The sequence below is a fragment of the Dreissena polymorpha genome, chromosome 6 (assembly GCF_020536995.1).
Source record: "Dreissena polymorpha isolate Duluth1 chromosome 6, UMN_Dpol_1.0, whole genome shotgun sequence".
NCBI classification, from domain to species: Eukaryota; Metazoa; Mollusca; class Bivalvia; order Myida; family Dreissenidae; genus Dreissena; species Dreissena polymorpha.
In genome coordinates, this window is record NC_068360.1 from 27,333,340 (window position 1) to 27,352,698 (window position 19,359).

Sequence of the window (19,359 nt, forward strand, 5' to 3'; positions counted from 1 at the left end):
TAAGTATACTTAAAGTACAAAGTACATGTACTTTCCTGTGCCTGCTGTAAAATTAAAATGTTTTACTCAATGTTCATCTGAAAATAGATTTTATGTGTGAAGACCCAAGCAATCCAAGCAAATTCTTATTAATATTATAGAGGTCTAAATGCTCTTTAACTTTTGAATCATGATGCAGTTTAATGTTATATTTTATGATGTTGGGGTTTTAAATTATGCATATTCTTTTATACATGGCCAGGTGTTGATCTAGCATGTTATTATAATAGTTTGTTTACATAATATTATTGAAATCAAAATTGAACAACTAGGTTCTCTTGTCTTAATGTTATTATCCATCGCCATTGGCAGAGGTATATAGTTTTGGCATTTTCTATCCGAAACACTTTAGTGTCTGGAAAGTGTTAATATCTCATAACTGCTTGGACTGATTTCATGGAAACTTGATACGAGTTTACATACCGTAAGAGAATGATGTGCATCAAATGCTGTTGCAATCTATGAGCACATAACAGAGTAATGGCCTTTGTTTTACTTGCAAATAAGCACAATTGTGTGTTTGGAGCAGCATGTTGGAACTGCTGGTGCAGATTTCATTGAAAAACTTGGCATGTGTGTATATATTGAGGATGGTTCAGGACAAAGCGCTACTCTAACGATTTTGGCAATGACAGAGTTATGGCCATTTTTAAATTGAAACAGCAATTTGTTTGACCATTTTGGAAAAGTACTGGTACCAGGTCATTTGGGGAAAATAAGCATGACAAAGCTAAAATTGGGAAAATTGCTAAAAACTACTTCAACATTGTTGTCAATATTATATTTTAAGCGTGGGGTAATAAACTAAATGTTGCATTTTTTAGCGAGCTATACGGTCAGATGTGTATTTGACTATGTAGGTTGTTCCGAACCGGAAACCGCAACTGGAAATGTTCCACGTAAATAACCAGCGTGTCCTGACTCATCATAATAATAAAATAGATAAAAATGATCAAATTTACGGCTTTGAAATATTCTAAAATTATTCTCTGTATTTATTGTGAATATATTTCGAATAACGCATCAGCATTCTTCGTGTAAAACATTTGTCTTCATTCCAGGAGTTCCCCGTTCGATGACGTCATCACCAAATGTATCCAAGTAACCAATGGCGTCACTGTTTTGTGTGTACATAGCAAGTGTCAACATTGACGGCTACTCGTATTTTTATTAAAAATGAGGACAAAACAAGTAACTGCTATTATTTAATTGGACGATTGCCATTGAGGAACAAACACACTATTGGTAGGCATGTACTCATATACCAAACTTTTCAAAACAACAACCTGCGCAATCAAATACTCGATTTCATAATCATACTTATAAAAAATATTGAAGTTATTTAGTTACAAGGACTGTTCTGTTGCTATTATTCGCAGTTGGTATTTGAACCATATATATTTCTAACAGATTTGTGCCAAATAAGGTGATTTTATCTCAACTAAACAGTCGGCAAATTAGCACCATTTTACAAACAGAAACTTTTGTGGGCTTTTCAAACATTACATCATGTGCGCTTTTGAACTGAAAATATACTGTTCTATATTACATTATTTCAATTAAAAGTAATTCTTTGTAAAATTTTCTTAAGCAAAGTTATCATACAGCATTGCAGTTTTCCTATATATTTTTCAAAAGGTCAGGTAACTGATTGAGCAACCCAGGCCGGTATCATTAGATGACTCATTGGTGGTTTTGGGTTCGAATCCCAAATTATTTTTTAGACTATTTTTAACAAATAATATTCTTTTTCAGAAACATATAACAGTTAAAGGGACTGTCAACTACAAACGACGAAAAAAGAAAAGTTATAAAATACCGTATTTGTTACAATTATTAGTTTATATTGATTAAAATATCACAACTGGTATATGACATTACTTGAAAAGGTTATTAAGTTTTCATATTTTCGGTAAATTCGGTAATAAGATTGTACTGGGTATGTCTACCAGATAACTACAAGTTAACTTTAAATAACGCAAGTAGATTTATCATCATTGTCACGTGTTAAACCCAGGAATGCAAATTGTGCATGCGTGGTGAATTGTATATATTTCATATTTAAAAATATCAATCTACTTGCGTCATTTAAAATGTATGTATTGTAATGCCACCTATGTTCGTGTTGTACTTTTGATTTAACATCGCAAAATTTTATTACCGAATATACTTAAACTTGAAAATATGAACTTTTTTTCCAGTAATGTAATACACCAGTTGTGATATGTTACTCAATATATACTATTTATTGTAAAAAAAAACAACTGTATTTTAGAACTTTTCTTTTTTCGTTGTTTGTGGTTGACGATAGCTTTCAGGCTTCATAGAGACCCTATAACCTCAAACTTCTGGCCCTATGGTCTCAAAGTCCTAAACAATGTTTACCAGGACGTTGAAGCGCAAAGATGGATGTATTTGCCCATTATGCTTAACCCTTTCCCTGATAGACCTTTTATCTGATCTGCCACTCCAGGCCAATACCAGTCCTGCTGTTCTGATAACAGTGACTCCATATACAGCTGATAAGCCTGACTACACCATCTCAATAGGGTTATTGGGAAAATAATGGAAACATTCTCAACTGTTACACCTGTCTTGTTTAGGCTTAATTTTTACTTAGTTCCTTGCATTTCACATCATTTATGTCAATGTAAATATTGTAGAGAAAAAAATTCTCATTCCAACCATATAAATTTTAAGTCTGTATTCTAATAAATAATACGAGGATATAAGACATAACAAGTAATACAAGCGTATGCGAATGCAACAAGAAATGCAGTGAGAAACCTACCTTAAAATATTGAATTGTAACGATTAATCTTTCAATTTGTCGGCATTTTGTTTTATTTCAGACTCCATGCAGCTTTAAGATCATAATCTCTGTGCTTTATTACCGAAACTCCTTAGTTTCTGAACGCATGTGCTACTGAAAATAGCCACCAGGATTGCGTTTTATGGCCCAAACAAGCACAAAGTGTCTAGGACCCGTGTTTTTTATCCCTAAATGTTAGATAAGCACATGCAATATTAATTATTATGTTGGTCAGTACAAAAGGCTTACTGGAAACCGCCTACTGCGTCTTTGTTGTATTGCTCAATCAAGCACCAAAAATCCAATATCCTGTGTATTACCAAACACAAACTTTAGATTAGCACGTGGCGTCTGTCAAAACAAGTATTATACATGTCAGTTAACATCGAAGTAATTCTCGTGTATGATCTCGGAAAGGGGACTTGGTTTAAACATTTACCATTACGATATTATTTTTTTTCATAAGATTTGCTAAAAAGAAATGAGAACCAAACAAACATACACAGACAACACGAAATATAAACAAGGGCTGTTTGTAAAACATGCATGCCCCCCATATGGGCTGTCCGTTGTAGTGGCAGCCAATGTGTGAATACGATTTTTGTCGCTGTGACCTTGACCTTTGACCTAGTGACCTGAAAATCAATAGGGGTCATCTGCCAGTCATGATCAATGTACCTATGAAGTGTCATGATCCTAGGCAAAAGCGTTCTTGAGTTATCTTCCAAAAATCATTTTACTATTTCGGGTCACCGTGACCTTGACCTTTGACCTTGTGACCTCAAAATCCAATAGGGGTCATCTGCAAGTCATGATCAATCTACCTATGATGTTTCATGATCCTAGGCGTATGCGTTCTCGAGTTATCATCCGAAAACCATTTTACTATTTCGGATCACCGTGACCTTGACCTTTGACCTAGTGACCTCAAAATCAAAAGGGGTCATCTGCGAGTTATGATCAATTTACCCATGAAGTTTCATGATCCTAGGCGTATGCATTCTTGAGTTATCATCCAGAAACCATTTTACTATTTCGGGTCACCGTGACCTTGACCTTTGACCTAGTGACCTCAAAATCAATAGGGGTCATCTGCAAGTCATGATCAATCTACCTATGATGTTTCATGATCCTAGGCGTATGCGTTCTTGAGTTATCATTCAAATACCATTTTACTATTTCGGGTCAGCGTGACCTTGACCTTTGACCTAGTGACCTCAAAATCAATAGAAGTCATCTGCGAGTCATGATCAATGTACCTATGAAGTTTCATGATCCTAGGCCCAAGCGTTCTTGAGTTATCATCTGACAACCACCTGGTGGACGGACCGACAGACAGACCGACCGTGGAGGTGGTGGTGGTGGTGGTGGTGGTGGTGGTGGTGGTGGTGGTGGTGGTGTGGTGGTGTGGTGGTGGTGGTGGTGGTGGTGGTGGTGTTGGTGGTGGTGGATACAATTTAAATAAGTTTCAAGGGAGGCAAATGCTGTAACTAAAAGAACATGCATAAACGGTAGTTGTTTCCCTTGTTTGAACCATGCTAAATCCTTAAAATGCCTATTTCCAGTAACTGTGACCTTCACCTGTGACCTTGACCTTTGACCTACTGACCTCATAATCAATAGGGGTCATCTGCGAGTCATGATCAATGTACCTATGAAGTATTACGATCCTAGGCCCAAGCGTTCTTGAGTTATCATCTGACAACCACCTGGTGGGCGGACCGACAGACAGACCAACAGACCGAGAGACAGACCGACTGACAGACCGACATGAGCAAAGCAATATACCCCCTCTTCTTCGAAAGGGGGCATAAAAATTGGGGGAGTGATATCCTCTATTCATTAAACATGAAATTTTAACTTATTGCATTTGTTTCCCCTGTATATAAGAAAGATATAATAGTGTATTGCCTCCCCTGTCCTGCTTATATTTATATTAATCAACACAATTAAACATTAACACAATATTTAATATACAAAATATACACAAAAAATCATATTCTGATAATATTTTTACTGATCCACTTTATTTTACTCAAAGGATGATGTTTTATTGGACTGATAATTATAGATTTAGGATTACAGACCAGTTGCTTCAGTTATATTGTTCAGAGTTCGCCCTGTTGGCCGCGTATGCATTCTTGAGTTATCATCCAAAAACCATTTTACTATTTCGGGTCACCGTGACCTTGACCTTTGACCTAGTGACCTCAAAATCAATAGGGGTCATCTGCGAGTCATGATCAATGTACCTATGAAGTTTCATGATCCTATGCCCATGCGTTCTTGAGTTATCATCTGACAACCACCTGGTGGACGGACCGACAGACAGACAGACCGACATGAGCAAAGCAATATACCCCCTCTTCTTCAAAGGGGGGCATAAAAATATCATGGGCATATACATGTATTTATTTCTGGCTACAATTTGTAACAGAACATTAACTGTACACGATGCGCGCACACCACATTATGTTATTTATGCTAGTTTGAATACCATTGTCCCGATTGGACACCTATTTCATCAAATCTTTAAATAGAAACATATGCTGAAATTTATTTGATACTTTAGAAAAATGACGGACCTTTGTGTTTATGAGTTTTCTTGAGCACTTTTGTCGTCAATATCAATCAGAATTTGCATTGAAAATGGACATTGGGAATATACGGGATTATCGGGTAATGGATAGAGACGGAAAAATTCACATGTATGCAGTAATTGATTAAGACGGTAATAAACACATGTATAGGGGAATCCATAGACTCGGGATTCTATCAGGGAAAGGGTTATGATCTGTCACAGTTAAGGAAAATTAAACATATACGTTCACCTGATCATATGTTTAAATGTTTTAAATTTATTAAAACAACTGTCAACGAGAGGGACTTATTTCCCAGTGTCAAGTTTGACATAATTAAAACATTGTGGAAAGTTTTGTATTTGGATCAGATTATTTGCCACAAAGTGTTGGTAAACTACAAAAAACTACATTACTTTGTAGACACGAATTGGTTTTCGCGCAACACAGCAAAACAATGATCCTGTCATGAGCATAGCTGTTATTTTTTGCTATTAAACTCTTGAGGTGATCCGAAAATGGTTGTCCGAGAATATAACAAAAAGACAACGCAGTCTGTCGAAAATGATGTGCACACTGTGTAATTGTTATAAATCATGGTATAATGCATAATTATTAACCAGTGACTCGACATTAGTCCGAAGAGAAGAGCTGCTTCCATCGAGTATTCTCTTCCTCTAGCAGGGTATGTGAGAGTAAGTCATTCTCATATGCCTCCCCCAGTTCCATGATGGCATAACGATAGGCCGACTCGAAAACGGACGGAACCAAGACTAGTAATTTAGAAGCGGTCGCTGCATGTGTTAGCTGTTTTACACAGATCCAACAAAGCTTTTCGTTTCGTTGGAGATTGAACCCCTTGCTTCATTAGTTGGGTGCAACTTGCAGTACAAACTTTATTTACTCGTCAAAAAATGTTGAGTGCGAACGCACCCAACGCACCCCGCTTGGCTACGGGTATGGACCACCAGCTGACCTGGTCTTGTGGTATTCTGCAGCCGCAATTGACATCTCCCCTGGACGTTGATAGCTCCTCCCACTTAGTCACGTGGCTTAGCGGTTAAAAAACCTAGATAAAAGAGGTTTGTGTAACATATTTATAATGCAAATGCAAAATATATTTACTTATAAGAACATTAGCAAACAACCCCCGGTATTTCTGTACTTAAAACATGCTTCCAAACGTTTGCGCCCTGACCGAAATCTAACCTGTTACTACGTGTAATGGTGGTTTTAGTAATAAATTAATACCTCTAAACTGGAATTTACCCATGTTTTTTACGAAAATACTAAAGAAACATTTTGTCCACATGTATTTGACATGAATAACACTTTATAACTGGAATTTCGTTTTACACGCTTTCTGACGCCCAGCGGGTACTGAAATACCCCATGGTACATGTATTATGTATAAAAGTGCAGACCAACAAAACGGTGGCATTGATACGTTTTTATTGAAATAATAACATAAAATAGTTTTCGCTTGTTTCTGAATTAAAAGCAATTTATAACGTTGATTTCTTTAAGTTACACAAATACCAATATTCCCTATTACTTTACATACACACGTGATATAATTCATACTTAATATGGCTTATATGACCTTTCCAGTTTCTGAAATAAATTATTTTCTATATGGGGGATTTTGGTAATTTTGGTAATTCCACGTATTGAAGCTTCCATTCGGACTTGTCAAGACCACATTTCCCGCATTGGAAATTGTAGAAATTATATTCCTCTAATTTATCTATCTGGAGTAATATGTACCACTAAGCTAGAAATACACATATTTGCAATGAAAATCTTTAGAAAAGCTTTATAAGTATCTATTTTTATTGATGATAAATCCATAACTGAACCCTTAACACGGGTTACATTTATTTTTTCAGAAGTCGTTATTTTTTGGCTTTAAGAGAAAGATGATAACCTACATGTTGTGATTTAAAGGAGCAGTTCATCTTTTTAGTTTTTTTTCTAATTGTTCATATATTGTAACTTCATATTCAATAACTGAAACCAAAAACTGCCCATGAATTGATTCTTTTGCAGTAAAATTGTCACATACATGTATAATAGAACAGACCTGTATAATTATGTACCATTAATATGGACATAGCCCAGGGGCAAACAAACATCATTGTTTGTTACAGTTCACTGATTTCACCTTCAATGTGGCATATTTAATCACCACTGTGGGAAAGGGTCTAATTTGACATTGAAACCTTCACCACTGACATACGTATTTTGACATGTTTGTAGTCCCTTAGAAAGTTACATTTAATTAAATACCTTTCTAACTTAATTCAAGTGTGTAAGGCTTCATTTTAAACACTTAGATACTAATGAGCAGCAAACAGCATAAAACCTGAACAGACTGCCAGTTAATCGAAGGCTGTTATGGATTTATGCTGTTTACACTTAGCCATTTTCACTTTGCTTCTGATTGTGGTATAGGGTCGAAGTTGACATTTAAGCTCCTCAGATCATAAATTAATTGAACAGTTGCAGCTTGAAACGACATCACATACTAAGTTGACCTATTATTGGTTTATACTTTTGTAGTAAAATTAGCAAATGGTGACATAGTCTGATTGATTTCACATGTATATAAACAGATAGGTTGACTAAAGTATGTGAACTTGTATCAACTTTAAATTCAACCGTTACTTGATTTAGAACTGTATGCATATTAAGATATAGTAATAGTAATATTTCAATTTGTTGATTCAAAATTCACCAAAAATTAAAATTTAATACTAAATGTATTGTGATGTGACTTCAAATTTTGCAACAGAGTATAAGAATGGCAAAAGTTGTCAACACAGTTTTTCACTTGATTATAATGCTTTAAAATTTTGAACAATCATGTTTGACAAAAAAACAAGAGGAAGATATCAATAAGAAAGTAAGGAATGTAATTCCACTTGATAAAAGTGCAAAGTCATTTTTACTAACTTGTGTCATTTTATAGTCTTATTATTCATAAGCACCTGACAAGGAAAGTATGTTTCATTGTAAAGTCCAATTATCAATAAGCACCTGACAAGGAAAGTATATTTCATTGTATAGTCCAATTATTAATAAGCACCTGACAAGGAAAGTATATTTACAACAACAATGAACACCACTCCCATTGGGTGCGCTACGTTTTTTTGTACTGGTCATGCAATTGGCCGGTACAATAAAACTGGCAGAAACAATGCAATATTATATTTTGCTGCAGCAATACTGTATGGTGTCTAATAACTAATACTATTTACAAGGAATATAAAGGGTGTAAAATTCCTTTCACCGACTCGTCTGAAACGGGTAATTTAACCATTGTACAAGTCACAATTTCATGTCAACCAGTCTGCAGACAAATGCAATATTGATCTAATAAAACGATCAAAATGTTTTGATGACAGAGATGTGAAAGTAGATTACCACAAATCAAGCCTATGCAGAGTGACCAACCAATTGACGCCAATAAACAATTGCAGATTTGGAAACCTGAACACTGACCTCAAGTTCAAGGTCAGAGGGGTAAAAAAATTGTATGCGCACTGAAAGGTGTTGTCAAGATAGACATGCATACCAAATATGAAATCAATATCTGATGGGAAACAGAAGTTATGAGCCTTTTTCGAATCGCAGTCGCAGATTTTGAAACCTGAACACTGACCTAAAGTTCAAGGCCAAGGTCACAGGGGTTAAAATTGTATGTGCATGGAAAGGTGATGTCCAGATACACATGCATACCAAATATGAAAGCAATATCTGAAGGGACACAGAAGTTGTGAGCCTTTTTCGAAAAGTGTGACGCTGCAGATGCAGACAACGCAATTAACACATATATGTCCCCTGACCATAGTCAGGCGACACAAAAACCTAAGTAACAAGGGCTGTTTGTAAAACATGCATGCCCCCGATATGGGCTGTCCATTGTAGTGGCAGCCATTGTGTGAATATGATTTTTGTCACTGTGACCTTGACCTTTGACCTAGTGACCTGAAAATCAGGGGTCATCTGCGGGTCACGATCAATGTACCTATGAAGTGTCATGATCCTATGCAAAAGCGTTCTTGAGTTATCATCCGAAAATCATTTTACTATTTCAGGTCACCGAGACCTTGATCTTTGACCTTGTGACCTCAAAATCAATAGGGGTCATCTGCAAGTCATGATCAATCTACCTATGAAGTTTCATGATCCTAGGCGTATGCGTTCTTGAGTTATCATCCGAAAACCATTTTACTATTTCGGGTCACCGTGACCTTGACCTTTGACCTAGTGACCTCAAAATCAATAGGGGTCATCTGCGAGTCATGATCAATCTACCCATGAAGTTTCATGATCCTAGGCGTATGCGTTCTTGAGTTATCATTCGGAAACCATTTTACTATTTTGGGTCACCGTGACCTTAACCTTTGACCTAGTGACCTCAAAATCAATAGGGGTCATCTGCAAGTCATGATAAATTTACCCATGAAGTTTCATGGTCCTAGGCGTATGTGTTCTTGAGTTATCATTCAAAAACCATTTTACTATTTCTGGTCACCGTGACCTTGACCTTTGACCTAGTGACCTCAAAATCAATAGGGGTCATCTGCGAGTCATGATCAATGTACCTATGAAGTTTCATGATCCTAGGCCCAAGCGTTCTTGAGTTATCGTCTGACAACCACCTGGTGGATGGACCGACAGACCGACCGACAGACCGACATGAGCAAAGCAATATACCCCCTCTTCTTCGAAGGGGGGCATAAAAATTGATCCAACCATGGGACCAGAATCAATATACTGTAACCAAGAATCTACAAGGCGAATCAAGGATGTTTGACAGGAATGATTTTGGCAGAAACCAGATTGGTAACTGTGGAGTAGTTCATGCTTTTCAAGATATGATTTTAGGTGATTTGTGATGTGTCTCTCAAATATCTTCGAAATTGTTGGGAGAATAGAAATTGGTCTATAATTGTTAAGATCACTTTTATCTGCACCTTTATGTATTGGCAAAACATATGCATCTTTAAGCTGGTCAGAAAAAATTCCAGCATTTATACAGGTATTAATAATAGAAGTAATCGGACCTACAATGGTATCCCCACAATATTTGAGAATTTTAGTGCCAATATTGTCTATTCCGGCAGCTTTAGATATTTTGAGAGAGTCTATTATTTTCCGAACGTCAAATATTGTAATCTGAGGAATGTCAAATACATGAATTCCTATTTTTCTGTCTAAAAATGTTTTGAAAGTTTGATAAATGTTTGGGTCATATTATCTTTTCGAAACAATATGGGAAATGTTGATGAAATGATTGTTAAACTCTTCTAAAATATCTTCAACATTTTCAATATTTTTATTATTTATCCTTATTTTTGTTGGGAGAGTTAGTGAAGTTTGTGGTTTTGTTAAAGCATTAAGAGTATTCCATAGATGCTGAACTGATGCATTTTCCTTTACCGATTGGTTATAAAACTGCCTTTTACTTTTTCTTATTAGGAATGTTACGCGATTTCGCTGTTTCTTGTAGTCATCTATTTTATGTTGCTTTTTTAACCAATCGCGAATTTTGATTTCTTGTCTTATTTCTGCTGTAAACCAACTGGGTAGACGATCAGATTTTATTCGTTTTGTTTTTAATGGTGCGTGAACGTTTAGCGCTTCATTAATTTTCTTTAGTAAATAACTTAGTGAAGTATTTGGATCTGCTATTGTTTCAACATGTTCTACATTTGACATTAACAAATAATTTTGAAAGTTTGATTCATTGAAATTTTTGAATTGCCTATATTCCTTTGTTAAATGCGTGTTTTTAGATAGTTTATTACGTGTCTTTCGAGTGAAACACACTGGAAAGTGGTCACTTATACTATAGGACGATACAAACATTTCCATGATGCGATCCGGACGATTAGTATACAAATGATCAATTATAGTGTTTGATGTTTTTGTTATTCGTGTTGTTTGTTGGAGTCCATTTGTCATCACAAAAGAAGACCATTTATTATTACTGAACACATCTTTGTCAGAAAGAAAATTTATGTTAAAATCTCCTAATATATAAAATTTTGTATCCATTAAGTTATTAGCGTTTTTAAAATTAGATTCATATGTCGATTTCCATTCAATTGTAGAATCCGGTGGTCTGTATACAAAGTTTATTAAGAATGATTTTGTTTGAGGAAACATTATTTCAATCCAAACTGATTCTAAAACATTTACGTTTAAGTCCAATCTATGTTGGAAAGGTATGTTATCTTTAATATAAATTAATATGCCTCCACCCTTTCGATTGTTTCTGTCACGGCGAATAATATTATAATTTGGAATTTGTATATCATTATCTAATATTTCATGCGTGAATAACCATGTGTCAATATCAATTGATAATTTCAGTGGCTTTGTAACACTAATCAGTCCGGATACAATCGTGCACAGTTACTTAGGAGACTTGATGAAAACCTCGATGTTATTCACGTGGAAATTGTGCATTTCATGCATAATTCAGTTATATCAAAACATTTATTTTTACGCGTAATTAAATTAAAAAAAACAACACCAGTTGTATATGTAAAATATTGATTTGATTTCAACCAAAAAACCATTGAAAATTGGCCATACGCCGAAAATAGCAACCCATGACATATTAAAGCTGTCGATTAAAATAACGCCCCGCCTCCTATCCAATACAATTGGCGCAGACTCACAGTAGATGTGTGTTGATGAATTGTGGCAGACGACAATCTTAACACGTTTGCTGTTCACGGTTAGGCAGACCGCGCTTAATTAGAGCACGTGCTTGTTTATTGTCACGATGTTTTGATTACAATAACGTGTGAATGTCGGCAAAGAAGTTGATACCCTGTCTTGGACCCTGTTTGGCCAAAAGTTGTTAATTGTTGTAACAGTAGTAGGCCTGCACCATTGGTTCAATTAAGAACATTATGACCCGTTTGTAACTTGTCAAAATATGTTAATTGGCAATTACAGATATGAATTTTACAAAAATATTGAACTTGTACCACTTATCATTCGTGTTTAGAATGTCGCAACGTACGCTTTCCGATTTTGGCATTCCACTTTCGACGAAACGTAAATTAGAAATTGATGCAAATTACTTTGTAAGCAAAACAAGTTTATATCGGAGACCAATTAACGTGTATTGAATTAATTGACAATGAACAAAAGACAGTACGGCGCCGTTCCTAGTTACACTTTTTGCGAAATAAAATGTACACAGTACAACACGTGGTCATGAAAACAATGTCATTACGCAGAACTTTATGACTATTCAACAAAGTGTTAGTGTTTGTGAATCTCCATTTAAGATGCATATAAAGGACTTGTTTGTGCAATGTGTGTAACGTTTTAAATATAAATAATTGTTTAAGAGGGTAACTCATTTAACAGTATTCTAAGACTTCTTTGAAAAGCTATAGTTTGTATAAGATATATATCCTATGGTGTTTAATCTTGTTTTTGTTACTACATGAAAATATAAAACACATAATAAAATATACATTCTGGATTTTGTTGGTTTAATTATTCAACAATAAATCTCAAAACTATACATACAATGTTTGTGTGTAACAAAGCTTGTTATTAAGTCACTATACAGATATATTTGTGCCCTTTTTATGGTTGTCGCGCGCTAAAGTGCCCTTTTTTGAAATTTTGCACCACGCCCTTTTTCCTTCCTGTATAAAACACTTAGTTAAAAAAAAAACACAAAACCACAAAACATTGCCTGTATGTACCATTCAAGAGCACATACAGAATACATAAATATGACAACTTGCGGCAATATACTACAATAGGAAGGAATTAGATGTCATCGTATTATGTTATGCTTCTGATTAAATCAAACTTATTTCCCATGTGGAGCTAAATGACCACAAACACAGTCATTCTTTGACAACTCCATAACAACTTTCTGTACAGGCAAAAATAATTACCTAAATCATGGGACAACAGAAACTCTGGAGGCATTCCAGATCTAATAAATCAGAAAAAAAATATTGCCAATATTATTCTTTTCAATTTTCTATCAAATGCATTTATTAGAACAGATTATTTTTTGCATTTGATCAATCTGCTGAAATAGAAATCAAAATGTTGGAGAAACAATGATTTACACATATGATAGAAAATTGTGTTTTTGACTGCCTGGTGAAGTTTCATATGTTTTAAAGAAGCATGTATGGCAAACAAATTGACATGAGCTCTGATTTTATGGACATGGATCAAAGGAAAATGAGATTTATGTACAAGATTTGATTTATGTGATCATTTGCAAATCAGAAATTGTTAGAAATCATCATAAATAAGAGATGTCATAGGAAGAGAACGATATGCATACGTTATATACCTAACAATGTAAGCCTTATTCTTGGGAACTGCTTGATGCATGTGTGTAAAGTGCACACGGCCAGTTGTCCAAGAGTAGCATGTGCAGTTGGTATTAGGCATAATAAGCCTAGTTTTTACAGAATGAGCAAACTGCACAAGCTAACCTGGGCAGACAATTTAAGCACATGCATTAAACCCACTTTTCACAGAACATTTAATGGAAAAAAGTTATACTTTGTTTGCAGATCATTACCTACACACAGTCCGGCAAAAGCTAAGATTGCATCATGCTGAATCTTAGCTTAGTGCATAAAATAACATTCTATTACGTCATACTACTTCCGAGACCACATGAGATGCGCGCCGAACCGTGACCATAATATCAGTGCGCTTTCAGAATTCATCGTGTATAGACGAATTCTATTGCTCTGCTAGTTTAGTGGAGTGTGACCGTGACAAAAATTTATTGAAAACAACGTTGTTGTTTTAATTATATATGTTTTGTTTTTTCATTATAATAAGAATAACGCGGTTATTCTTCATTTGTTTGCATTTATAATAATATAATTTATTTATTTTTTAAATAAAAGTGAATAATTGATTAAGAATAGTCACGCACTGAATGTAGTAGCACATGGTTCAAGATGGCGGAATCAATGTTACTGACTAAAGGAAAATCCCCTGCCGGTGGCAGTGGCGATAAAGAGAACATTAATGTGCCTATTCAGGTTGAAAAGCCTGCTACTGTTTCTAAACAGCCTATGAAAAAACCAGACAAACCTCAAAAAACTGACAAAGATCCAACAAAGGAGGTGCTCCTTATTCTGCGTGAGTTAAACTCTAATGTCGTACAACAAGGTGAGAAATTAGAAAAGTTGAATGGTAGAGTTGACACTCTTTATGAATGGTATGACCACACACCAGATGTTCAGTTTCAGGGGGACTATCATGAAATTGACGAACATGAACAGCAGCCTGTTGACATTAATTGTAGTAACACTATTATAGATGGTGTTCAGTCAGAATGTGAACCTGGTAAAAATTCAAGGCAATGTTTCAAAGGTTTGTCCGACAAGTTTTTGTTCTCCGAAAAAGTTGACAATGAAGTCAATGATGATCTTGCTATGTTTATCAACACTTCGTTCCGAAGTGGTGTTTCAGAAGAACGTGTGACAGAAATTTGTAAGGATGTCCATAGGCCAGTAAATTGTGAGGCGTTGACAAAAACGAGGGTAAATCCAGGAATCTGGCGCCTTTTGAAACCTCAAACACAAACTGAAGATGCTAAAATGCAGTCTATTCAGAATAATGTTGTGAAAGCCTCTATTAACATTGCAAAATTGTTAGACAAAGAAGGTCAAAATGTTGACGCTCAGTCGTTAGAGTGGGGAACTAATGCTCTTGCTTTGCTTGGACAGTCAAACAAGTTAATAAATAACAAGAGAAAAGAGTCACACAGGAATGATTTGGATCCAAAGTTCTATCCTTTGACTTCTCCAAGTTTACCATTCACTGATTTCCTGTATGGTAATGAAACGGATGTGAACAAAAATGTCAAGGACATACAGGATATGAGCAAGATTGGAAAAATTGGAAAGTTTTTTCGTGGACGAGGATATCGAAATATGCCATATAGGCGAGGAATACGGGGCTTCCGAAGAGGTTTTCGGGGCCGTGGATATCCTGGTTTCCCTGGTTACATCAGGACTGAGGACAGAATTCCAGTGCCTGCAAAAAACCAGAGGGAGGGGCAGAAGAAATAAGTCAGGTTAGTGATAAATTTGAAGCCGGTAGAATACGGTATTTTGAAAAAAATTGGACTAAATTAACGAATGATCCAAATGTCATTGATATTATAAAAAGTTGTCATATACCTTTTATTGATAATAGGAGACCAACTAGATTAATTTGTAGAGAAACAAATTTTAATTCTACAGAGAGATCTGTAGTGGAACAAGAATTACAAAAATTGCAAGAACAAAAAGTTATTAAAGAGGTTTCTCATGTTCCAAATGAGTTTCTTTCTCCTATTTTTGTTGTTCCCAAAAAGACACCTGGGGAATATAGACTGATTTTAAACTTAAAAGAGTTAAATAAATATATTGAATATCACCATTTTAAAATGGACACCTTTGAGTCTGCTCTAAAAATGGTACGTCCAGGTTGTTTTATGGCATCTGTTGATCTCAAACATGCTTACTATTCTATTTATATAGCTGAGGAAGATCAAGTAAAACTCAGATTTACATTTTCTGGTCATGTTTATCAATATTGTGCATTACCAAATGGTATTTCTTTTGCCCCGAGAATTTTCACTAAACTTATGAAACCAGTTTTTGCTGCATTGCGAATGCGTGGTCATTCAAATTCTGGTTTTATTGATGATTCTTTACTTCTTGGTGATACATATCAAGAATGTAGACAAAATGTGGTTGACACAGTTTTGTTGATGACTGAACTAGGGTTCATAATCCATGAAACAAAATCGGTTCTAATTCCCACAACAAAAATTACCTTTTTGGGTAATGAAATTGATTCTGAGAAAATGGAAGTATCTTTGCCAGTATCTAAAGTACATACTTTAATCTCAGAGTGTTCAGTTTTGTTTTACAAATCAAAAGCAACAATTCAATCAGTTGCTAGACTTGTAGGTCTAATGGTTTCAAGTTTTTCCGCAGTAGAATATGGCCGTTTGTTTTACCGGAAAATTGAAATTGGTAAAATTCAAGCACTGAATAAAGCGAAAGGTGATTTTTCCAAATTAATGTATATCACATGCGAAATGAAAGTTGAATTAAAATGGTGGATTGATAATTTAAGTTATCAAAAAAGGCTTATTGATCATGGAAATCCTGATTTGTCAATAACCACAGATGCTTCAACACTAGGTTGGGCTGCAAAATGTGATGGCCAAGAAATTGGTGGCAGATGGTCAGTTGTTGAAGCTACACATCACATTAATTATTTGGAATTATTAGCATCATCTTTAGCTGTCAAAGCATTTTGCAAAGAAAAACACCATTTGCATGTAAGAATTTGTTCAGACAACTCTTGTGCTGTAGCATATATTCAAAACATGAGTGGTTGTAAATCACTAGATTGTAATGACTTGGTTCATGATTTGTTGGTTTGGTGTATGAATAAGAATATTTGGCTATCAGCGACTCATATTCCTGGTGTTAGCAATATTGCTGACTTTGGTTCAAGGAATTTTAATGACAATATTGAATGGCAGTTGAATAAGGAAATTTTTTCAAAAATTATTGACAAATGGGGATTACCACAGATTGATATGTTTGCATCTAGGGTAAATACCCAGTTGCCGATCTTTGTTTCATGGAAACCAGATGCAGACGCAAAATATGTAGATGCTTTTTCATGCGACTGGTCAAAATTATTGATGTACATATTTTGTCCTTTCAGTTTGATTGGACGGACTCTGGCGAAGCTCAGGAGGGACAAGGGCGAATGTATTATGATACTTCCACTGTGGCCAACTCAGAACTGGTGGAACAGTTTCTTGGAACTATTGATAGATATTCCGTTAGTGATTCCAGTCGAAAGGACTACACTGATGATAGCCAATACGTCCAAAGTACATCCTTTGGCAGGCAAACTCCAGTTAGTTGTTTCTCGATTATCAGGAAATCCTTTGAAGACAGACAAATTCCAAAACGAGCTGTTGACATCATGCTTGCTTCATGGAAACCTTCCACTCAAAAACAGTACTCGGTATACATTCGAAGATGGTTTTTGTTCTGTAGTAAAAGGGAGATTAATACACTTCAAGTTACTGTGAATGATGTTTTAGATTTTCTTACACAATTATTTGACAGTGGTTTGTCATATGACACTATTAATATTGCACGAAGTGCCTTGTCATCATTAGGTTTTTTGTTAGACGGTTTTGTGGTTGGCCAACATCCGTTGATTAAAAGATTTCTCAATGGTGTTTTTAATTTAAGACCATCTAAGGCAAGGTATAAAGATGTTTGGGATGTGAATATAGTGTTGAAGTATTTAAAAAATTTACCTGATGTAAGGTTATTGACATTAAAAAATCTTACATTGAAATTAGCAATGTTGATTGCCCTGACACAAGCTAGCCGAGTTCAGTCCTTAAAGTTATTGACACTTGAGGGCCTTAGGCAAGGTCATAATTCTATTGTGTTACAGTACAGTAACTCTTTAAAACAATGTAAGCCTGGTAGGCGTGTACCATATGTTGAATTAAAGGAATATTTTCCTGATAAAAACATTTGTGTTGTACATACTTTGAGGGAATATATCAAGCGAACTGAACCTTTAAGAAAAGGGGAACATTTGTTATTCATCAGTTATTTGAAACCATACCATGCTGTGACTGCAAGTACTATTAGCCGATGGCTTAAAACAGTTATGCATTTAGCTGGAATTGACATTAACGTTTATAAAGCTCATTCAATAAGAGGTGCATCAACATCCAAAGTTAGTCAGTTTGTACCTATTAAGGAAATACTATCTGTTGCGGGATGGAATAATGCTACAACGTTCAACCGGTTCTATAATAGAGACATACAACAGCAAAGATCCTTCTCGGATTCTTTATTGGATTCTTCACAATAGGTTGGACAACTACACTGGTATGTAGAAATTTCTACATATGTCATAAATTTTCTCTGTATTGCTTTAAAGTCTCATGTGGTCTCGGAAGTAGTATGACGTAATAGAATCCCCCAAACAAACGAATACTTACCAAGTTGAAGTTTGGTTGGGATTCTATGTAGTCATATATCTACTGAAGAGATCACATGCCCACCCACAATGTTAGTTATGAAATGTTTTTGTGTATACCCTCCCAGGAAATTGTGCACGGAGGTTGTTCTTAATATCTATATAGGGTGTTTGTGCTCTATGTTTTCGAAAATTTATGGTTTGAAGCTGTTAAGTACTGATATTATGGTCACGGTTCGGCGCGCATCTCATGTGATCTCTTCAGTAGATATATGACTACATAGAATCCCAACCAAACTTCAACTTGGTAAGTATTCGTTTGTTTGGGGGATTATAAGCTGGATTTAAAACTCTTACGCCCTTCAAGAAAGAAGATGGACGAGGTCTGCCGTATTATTTAATTGCAGACATCTAAATGGCTGTCTAAAGAAGAAACCCGATTAATTAAGTACGCAGCAACACTTTGCATCACATCATTCAGCATGATTAAATTCTGGCAACACATGTTTCGGTCAACAATGCAGACACCAACATAAGTTGATGGCACAAAACATCTGTCACTGTCTGCAAATTACAATCTAACTGTAACAAATCTGTTTAGTCAGTTTACCACAGTCTTCAATCTTAGACAAATGATCATTACAAGAACAAATATTGTGGAATCATAATAACAAATGAGGAATGTTTGATACAAACATGCACTAATTACCCAATGATGTATTTATTGTTATTCCAATCAGAATATTAATGACACAACATGCATATACAAATACTGGCTGATGCTTGCAATTAATAAGTAGGAATCATTTTATGTGCATAATTTATAATATTGTGTTGTCTTTTAAAAGAATTTAGCACAGTCATAATGACACAAAGGAC

General features: G+C 35.3%; 2 protein-coding genes across 2 annotated transcripts in view; one reads left to right on the top strand and one right to left on the bottom strand.

Annotated features, from left to right (window-relative positions):
* LOC127833837 (uncharacterized) overlaps positions 1 to 19,359 on the bottom strand; it is a 216,826-nt gene that overhangs the window by 174,068 nt on the left and 23,399 nt on the right. The window lies entirely within an intron of this gene.
* Positions 14,717 to 18,809, top strand: LOC127833839 (uncharacterized). Its single transcript, XM_052359330.1, has 2 exons — positions 14,717 to 15,535; positions 17,191 to 18,809. The coding sequence occupies exon 2, from the start codon at positions 17,236 to 17,238 to the stop codon at positions 18,370 to 18,372; it is 1,137 nt and encodes a 378-aa protein (XP_052215290.1). The 5' UTR covers positions 14,717 to 15,535; positions 17,191 to 17,235; the 3' UTR covers positions 18,373 to 18,809.